General features: G+C 48.1%; 1 protein-coding gene across 1 annotated transcript; it reads right to left on the reverse strand.

Annotated features, from left to right (window-relative positions):
* Positions 1-2806: 2806 nt before the first annotated feature.
* On the reverse strand, positions 2807-8338 carry LOC116271252. The gene is made up of 3 exons (XM_031657988.1): positions 7887-8338; positions 5868-6090; positions 2807-4760 (listed from the first exon to the last, which is right to left on the reverse strand). The coding sequence occupies exons 1-3, from the start codon at positions 8103-8105 to the stop codon at positions 4741-4743; spliced, it is 462 nt and encodes a 153-aa protein (XP_031513848.1). The 5' UTR covers positions 8106-8338; the 3' UTR covers positions 2807-4740.
* Between the last annotated feature and the right edge of the window lie 284 nt (positions 8339-8622).

Below are 8622 nucleotides of genomic sequence, written 5' to 3' on the forward strand. Positions count from 1 at the left end.
TACCAGATGTTCTACTGGACTCCAGAGATACAAAAAGGTAATTTGGATTCAGTCCCTGTTTTTCAAGAATCTTACACATAGCAAGGAGAGACAGATAAATAAGTATCTCATTATAATTCACTAGGTTTGCTCTGTGATAGACTCATGACCCTGGTAGTGCCTCTTCCACTGACGGAAACTGTGGCAAACAGGTGGGGAGGGAACAGACTTCTGCTTACCTCCCAACTGCACCACTCAGAGACATGGGACATTGAAGAAACCCACAGCTTCGCTAATACTACTCCTCATCCATAAATTCTTTGCAGGATTGTCAGTATTCAATGAGATAATCTAATTGAAAGTGCCTGGTAGCTTGCTTGGATGGTGAGTGCTCAATAACTACTAGAAGACATGGAAAACCTGAGGATCAAGAAAGCTGAATGATTCATTCGAGATCAAACTATCATGGATAACCAATCTAGGACTCCCAACCAGGTGTAGGCTCCCCAGGGCACCTTGAACACAGTAAAAATCTTGGGGTCCTCAATAAAGCCTGTTGAATTGAGATTTAATTTTTATTTTTTTATTTTTTTTTATTTTATTTTATTTTTTTTTGAGACGGAGTCTTGCTTAGTAGCCCGGGCTGGAGTGCAGTGGCCGGATCTCAGCTCACTGCAAGCTCCGCCTCCCGGGTTTACGCCATTCTCCTGCCTCAGCCTCCCAAGTAGCTGGGACTACAGGCGCCCGCCACCTCGCCCGGCTAGTTTTTTGTATTTTTAGTAGAGACGGGGTTTCACGGTGTTAGCCAGGATGGTCTCGATCTCCTGACCTCGTGATCCGCCCGTCTCGGCCTCCCAAAGTGCTGGGATTACAGGCTTGAGCCACCGCGCCCGGCGAGATTTAATTTTTAATTTGAAACCCCATCTCTACTAAAAAATACAAAAATTAGCCGGGCATGGTGGCGGGCACCTGTAATCTTAGCTACCCAGGAGGCTGAGGCAGGAGAATCACTTGAACCCAGGAGGCGGAGGTTGCAGTGAGCCAAGATCGCACCACTGCACTCCAACCTGGGTTACAGAATGAGACTCCACCTCAAAAAAATAAAATAAAATGAAATAAAAATAAAAAAGTAAATCCTTTAATCATAGAATCATACCACTTTAAAGCTAAAAGAAATTTGAAAGAATAAATCATCGAATCACCCCCTCTGGTCCCCATAATTTTAAGGAAGGCCAAGACAGAGATGTCAGCAGTCATCTCAAGACCCCACAGCAGGGCAGGGTGGACTTCAGGTCTCCCACCTGCCATCACACTGCATCTCCCAGGTTGAGAGGCACCCTCTGCTCTCGCCTCACAGCACATCTCCCTTCTCTCCAGTCTGTGACACTAGCAGTCACCCCTCACTCATGAGAATCTTTCCTCTCCGTCTTTCAAGGAAACGCTCGCCCTTGGTTTTCCTCCTGCTCCTTTGTCAGCTCCCACCAGTCTCCTGCCTGGGCAACTCCTCCTCTCCCCATGTGGTACTGTGTGGATCTGGGGATGTCTAGGACTTCCTTGTGCCTCTGGACAGGTAAGTCAGGCCAGGGTTGGGGCCTGTAGAGAGCACTTGGAAGGTGGACACCAGCTTAGGCCACCAGAATAGGAAAGGCTCCAATGAGGATGCTATGATACTTGCTGTGTGCCAACAGTGTTCTTTGCTCACATAATTTCACTGAAGCCTCAGAATCATCCTGACATAGACCCAATTACCACTTCTGCTTCACAGAGAAGGAAACTACAGCTAAGAAAAGTTAGAGGACTTATCCAAAGTCACATAGAGAGTAAGTGGTAGAGCCAGGACTTGAACGCCTGAGGCCAAGACTTCACCACCATGCAACTCTACCTCGTTGGAAGAGGGTGTGAGGCACATCCACAGGGTTCTATCCTCCCAGCAACAGTAGCAGTCTGTCCTCAACTTGACATAAACCTACAAAGTGGGGAAATGACTCTGCACATGTATTTACTTTCTTGCATGAAAATTCAGTTCACAGCCTGGTCAACATGGTGAAACCCCATCTCTACTAAAAATACAAAAACCAGCCAGGCATGGTGGTGGGCACCTGTAGTCCCAGCTGCTTGGGAGGCTGAAGCAGGAGAATCACTTGAACCTGAGAGGCAGAGGTTGCAGTGAGCTGAGATCGTGCCATTACACTACAGCCTGGGTGACAAGAGTGAGACTGTCTCAAAAAAAAAAAAATTCAAGTTTAAATTGTTTCAGGCCCACACTCTGTGCAGTTGGGTCTGAAGTCTACAGCCATGTCCCCAACCCTTTTCTTCTCATTTGCACCTGAAAAGTAACCACTGCCTCCACGTGGCTCCACCTGCTAGGGATGGTATTGAGCTTTATGCTTCTTCAGGGCATTTTTCTCTAGAGTCTCAAATGCCCCCTTTAAAGTCCATCCTATGGAGCTGGAGGCCATCATCCTTAGCAAACTAACGCACAAACAGAAAATCAAATGCCACACGTCCTCACTTGTAAGTGGGAGCTAAATGATGAGAACACATGGACACATAGAGGGGAACACCACACCTGGGGCCTATTGGAGGGTGGAAGGTGGGAGGAGGGAGAGGGAGAGGACCAGGAGAAATAACTAATGGATACCAGGTTTAATAACTGGGTGATGAAATAATCTGTACAACAAACCCCCATGACAAAAGTTTGCCCTAAGACAAACCTGCACATGTACCCCTGACCTTCATTTAATAAAAGTTAAATAAAAAATAATAAATAAATAAAGTCCATTCTGAAGATGGGTTTGACAAAAGCATTCAGGCCAAAACCCCACCCTTTCTGGGTTGCCACTCCATTCCTGCAAGCAACCCGTCACCCTGGTGTGTCACCTCCACCAACCTTACACTTCTAAAACCCTCCCCAGAGCCAGCCGCTCATAGCCCACGGCCCCCTCTCTCTTGCAAAGTCTCAACCTTCAACAGGAAGGAGAGACGAAAATTCATGAGTCCTCAAGTCCTATTTCCTACTCAAAATGTCAAAGTCTGTAGAGACACATTCAAGGTTTGTTTTTTTCATCTCGACTAGATGATTTTTCCTGTGTGAATCAGCAGAAGTGGTCAGTCATGGGAGATTTGAACAAGCAAGCTAAGCCCTGTCCATGTGAAATTAGGAGATGATGGAAATGAGAGTGTTTTGTAGGTGGCAGAGCACTAGTCAGATGTTAGATGGTGGCAGTTATTTGAGATGAGCCATCCAAGAGGACAGCAGCCTGTCTCCTTCTTAGTCCTCTCTAATCAGACACATCTGACCTCACACCCCAAGACAAAGGGTCACCAACCCCCTACAACCCTGCCTCCAGGCAGCCCAACAGGATACCTTCTAACTTCCAGATAGTACCTGCGGATATAGTTCTGCTGGGAGAGCATCTGGTCAGCCAGGCAGTCAAAACTGCCCTTAAATGTACTGATTTGCCACTCTGAAGACCTTGGGCACCTGCCGTGTCACCAAAGTCCTACCCCCACCCCATAACTGGTTAAATGGCCAAGACTTTCCCTTGCAAGAGCATCTTGCTTCTTGCCCAATGACTCCACTCCATGTGTTTGCAAAATAAAACCATGTAGCTAACATTATTAAACAATTTATACATCTTACCCCATTCCATCCTTTCAACCATGTTTTGATATTTCTAACACATTACATTTTGGCAAATCGAGGCTGAGAGAAGTCACTAACTTTAACAAAGCCCCAAGTTAATCAGTGGTAATGCTGGGATTTGAATCCATGGCTACATAGTGCAAAAGCCTACTCTCTCAATCCTTTGGATAGCCACCCTCATCCTCATAACCTAAAAATAAAGAATGTAAGTGTTTACAACTGACTAAAAACTGAGGCCTTGTCTTTTATTCTTGGAAGACTAGGTAAAGGGGCAAGCTGCCCTGCTCATAAACACTTTCTTCAAAAATCCCCCAAAGTGGAAAGACATTCAAGCAACAAACCCCTCTTAGGTAACTCATACAACATCTGATGCTTCTCAGATTTTCCAGTGCCAAGGGACAAAGGGGGTAAACTTTGCTGATTGTTCTCCATGTGTCCCCCCAAGTCCCTTCTCCACCTTCTGTCCTGCTTTGACCTCAGAAGTTTGGCCCCATAGGTTGCTACACTGGGGCGCTCTTGCCCTCCAGTTTCTGGTTTAGCCAATGCAAGGCACCAGCAGGTCAAAGGGTCAAAGGGACGGGTGCTGGGTGTTGATTCCCTCTGCTCCCGCCATGCCTTGCCACAGTCTGGGCAGTGTGGCAGTGGTTGCATCTCTATGACTACAGTTTCTGAGGTGACCCCTTTTCCCCTCTTCCAAGCTCCAGCTCCCCAGGGCTCCAGCAGCATAGTCCATTCCGTTGGCCCTGAGGCCTCAAGGGAGCCACAGCTTTCCACTCTTGCTCATCCCTGGGGCATCACTACTGCACATGGGCATCCCAAACCCTGACCACAGATAAATAGACCCCTCATTAGATTTTCTTCGGGCAAACCATCTGTGTTCCACTGGGAACTGAACTGATAGAGATGGCATGGTGGAAAGACAGTGAGAGGAAGGAAAAGGAGGTGAAGACGGCCCAAGGCTCACTGACCATCAGCTGAGATAGAACGCTGGAGAGCAGGTGTGGCTGCCGCGTGTTTTTACACACATACCATTGTCTACTGGCTTCTCATCCTCCCTCACATCTGTTTCTTCTGAAGTCACTAAAGCAGATCTGGGTTTTGCCTGGAAAATCTTCTTAGAGGAGGTAGGAAGCTGCTAAAAGAAAGAAACAAAGCAGTAAAATGGAAGTAGGCAGGGTCATGTTAATCTGCCCCGTGGAGATTATCACCAAGGGCTGCTGTTCCAGTCACAGGAAGTACCAATGTGGGCAAACACTGCATCCCCTTCCCCTCCCAAATAGCTGAGAGTGTCCACTGGCCAGTCCAGCTCCTGGTCCACCCATGCCTCAGCCCAAGGGTCAGTGGCAATAATTCACATTGGAGACGATTTATTCAAAGACATTCACTCTACGCAGGCCATGCCCCATTTGCTCTTTCATCCATTCCCTGCCCTTTCCCCACTCTGTTCTGTTCCACGGTAGACTCGTTTCCCAAGTTCCTTTGCCATCGTGTAGGTTCAGCCAAAGGGGGATCAGCATAAGATTGGAGGAGAGAGTAAGGGAGATGCCAGGGTATTTCTCTTCATCTCTTTCTGCCCCAAATGGCATCTCTCAGCTCTGTCTTCCCCATGATTCCAGCTCCTCCCCTGGCTCCAGAGTCCCAGCTCACAATGGGCAGCCCCTCCCACTGGAGGGCCCTGGCTTCCCACCTCCTGCAGAATCCTTCTGTTCTGAGCCTGTGCTCTCAGGCCCCCATTTGGCCCCTGTTTGTCTCCTCAGCTCTTCCAATGCCTGTGTAATTAAACACTCTCTGTGGAAAGACCTGTTTCTGTTTTTCTGACTGGCAGAGTGATTTGTGCAAGATCACATGGGTGGTGAGTGGCAGAGCAGAATCAAACCGGTTCTCCTGACCCCAGAGCCCCCACTCCCCCAGTCATACCACACTAACCACCTCGGAGGACTCCAGGCCTTGGGATCTCACCAGACCTTCTGTTTCCCACTGGACGCTGTGCCTGGGAGTCAGGGTTTTCATACGTGGATTCGAGGCCACGACTCTGGTTACCTGATTTGCCTGGATCAGAGCTCACTCAGGCCCTAAAACGTAGTAGACGGCAGGCCTAGAAAGAAGGTCTCTATTTGCTTTTGTTTGCTTGCTTCTTTGTTTATTTGTGTGCAAGAAAATTGTAAGTCAATTTAGGAACTCTCTCTACCCCATATACAAATGCCCCTCAAAATCTTCTGGGTTGGAAAGAGAACTTACTTACCCAAGACTTCCAAGCAAGGAAAGCACACTGTCTTGGCAGCACACCTCTGGGACGCTGAGATCCGCTTCACTCCACTGTCTCCTGGAATATCATATAACAGCCCAGAGAGCCTGACCATAATTAGTTTGGGTGTAGCTCTCTCTCTCCAGTTCTCTTGCTGGGTGAAAATGATGAGAAACAGCACGTTCCCAGCTCCTCTCAGGTAGCTCAACATGAACCAGACCTGATGTGCACAGCACAGTAAGATAATGAGATTTCATCTAACAGAGAGGAGGTTACATAACTGGAAATCAGCCCATTAGCAATAACAAAACAATCAGGGGGCTCAGAAAGACAGACAGCTCCATTCTCAGCTGTTGGTCTGGGTTCTGATGGGGGCTGGGCTGGAGATTAACAGCAGGTCCCGGTAGAGATGCGATTCTAAGTAACTCAACTGGACAGTTCCCCTAGCAGTGCCGTGCCGGGAGGCTGGAGGGTTCTGAGGACTGGCTTCTGTTCCTCCAGAAACCAAGCCAGCCTTGCCTTTCCGCTTCCTTTCTGACCTCCTAGAACAGCTATTGTCAGTCCCACTGGCCCTCAAATATTTCTACCTGACTCAGAAAGGGATGTGGGAAATGGTAAGAAAGGGCATGTCATTGCCATAACTACATTCCGCATACCTACTGCATACAGAGAGATGCAGGGAGAAAACGGGAAAGCTCTTTACTTGACAGTGACACACAGGAACAAATAATGATCTTTATTCACCCACCTGACAATGGAAAGAGCTTTGATACAAAAGTACCACATCCAAACCAGTCGTTACAATAACTCTGCCAGAGCAAGTGGATTACAGAGGATTATCCCACACACAAACACACTCACTCTCCACAGACTAAAACAAAATAAAACAGGCAGAAAAGGCAAATCAACACTACCAGTGAGTTCCATAGCTAGTTATATATCAAAATCTCCTGAAGACGTCTTTTTATTATTTGAGATGGGGTCTCACTATGTTCTCCAGGTTGGCGTGCAGTGGCTATTCATAGACATGACCATAGTGTACTGCAGCCTTGACCTCCTGGGCTCAAGTGATCCTCCCTCCCCAGCCTCCTGAGTGGCAGGGACCACAGGCATGTGCCACCATCCCCGGCTCACTGAGGACCTTTTAAAAACTCATTCACTGTTCCTATCCCCAGAAACCAGGATCCTGTGGTCTTAGGTGGACTTTGGAGGTCACACGCTGGCCAGCCTAGCAGCCTGGCTCAGGGATGAGCCTGGGTAACCACTGATGAACCCCACAGAAGGTTTGCCTGGACTTCCTCTCTCCTTCACTCACACAAAGGGCACAACCTTCAGTCCTCAGCTGCTCAGCTCCGTTTCACCCAATCCAGGGTGGCTGCAAGAATCAAGAAAGAACTTCACAAGATGAGGAGACATCATTTAAGAATTCAATCTCCATGTTTTTGTAGGTCTCAAACACCTATACAGTGCACCTGCATGTTCAGCACTGTTCTAAACACTTTACAAATAGCAATTCATGTCATTAACGCAACACTTCTACCAATTCCCTGGCGGGGGGGTGGGGGTACTGTGGTTATCACCCCATTTACAAAGAGGAAATGGAGGCACAGAAACATTCAGTGACTTGCATACAATTCAAAGTCAAGCAGTTAAGTGATGGGGCCAAGATCTCAACTCAGACAGCTGGCTTTTGAGTGTGCACACATGCACACTTGTGTTTGTTGCACACAAGTGATTTGAAAACCTGCGTTCAACAAAACTGTGAACCCCTTGAGGCAAGAGTGGAGTTGTAGTCACTGATACCAGGAGCAAGGCCTCAGTGAATTTCACTGAACCAAAGGCCACTGATAACCTTTCTTGAAAGTCTGCTCTGTGCTGGCACCGGGCGAGACATTCTCGCATTAAGTTCAGCGTTAGCTCTCACCCAACCCTGACTCACACAAACATCCTCATTCTCTCTTTCTCTTTCCCTCACAGAACAGTGACAAGTCTCAGAAACAGACAATGGGTATTCACCGGCAGGTCCCCCGCGAGCTTTTCAGACTGCTCCTGCCTTCCACGGCCCTGAGCCACTGCCATCTTCCATTCTGTGGCATCCTGGGACCATGTTCCTTGACAGGAGGAAAGAAAGGGTCCTAAGACAAGGGCGGAATGGAGGCACCAGCCAGAGTCACAGGTGGCAGGTTTCTCAAGGATCTCAGGGGCTGGGTCGCCCACCACACCTGGGTGCAGCATTTTCAGCCAACCCAGCCCCCTTTCACTCCCCTCCTCTTTTACCTCCACTCTGTCCCTTCCTGGCTGGTAACCACTGTGTTTTTACTATAGCTGGACCCTTTGGCAGGATAAGGCAAAGGAATGCCAGAGCACTTGAGCTTTGGTGAAGTTAAAGTTACTCTTGGCTGGGCGTGGTGGCTCACACTTGTAATTCCAGCACTTTGGGAGACTGAGGCAGGAGGATCACTTGAGCCCAGGAGTTCCAGACCAGCCTGGGCAAAATAGTGAGACCTTATCTCTACCAAAAAAAAATGTTTTTAATTAGCCAGGCATGGAGGCACAGACCTGTAGTCCCGGCTATTAGGGAGGCTGAGGCAGGAGGATCGCTTAAACCCAGGAGTCTGAGGTTGCAGTGAGCTGTGATCACATCATTGCATTCCATCCAGGACAACAGAGCAATACCTTGTCTCTAAAAGAATAAAATAAAATAAAGTTACACACAAAGAAATGACAAAGTTTTGAGGTCATAGGTGCCCCA

Source organism: Papio anubis, chromosome 1 (genome assembly GCF_008728515.1).
Source record: "Papio anubis isolate 15944 chromosome 1, Panubis1.0, whole genome shotgun sequence".
NCBI classification, from domain to species: Eukaryota; Metazoa; Chordata; class Mammalia; order Primates; family Cercopithecidae; genus Papio; species Papio anubis.

Excerpts from the sequence above, each read along its gene's own strand:
- LOC116271252 (XM_031657988.1), bottom strand. The coding sequence starts at position 8,105 with ATGCTGCACCCAGGTGTGGTGGGCGACCCAGCCCCTGAGATCCTTGAG. Across the intron at positions 6,091-7,886 it reads AGCTCGCGGGGGACCTGCCG|GTCTGGTTCATGTTGAGCTA; the intron begins GTGAATACCCAT and ends TGTGCACATCAG. Across the intron at positions 4,761-5,867 it reads TCCTTGCTTGGAAGTCTTGG|CAGCTTCCTACCTCCTCTAA; the intron begins GTAAGTAAGTTC and ends TCTTTCTTTTAG.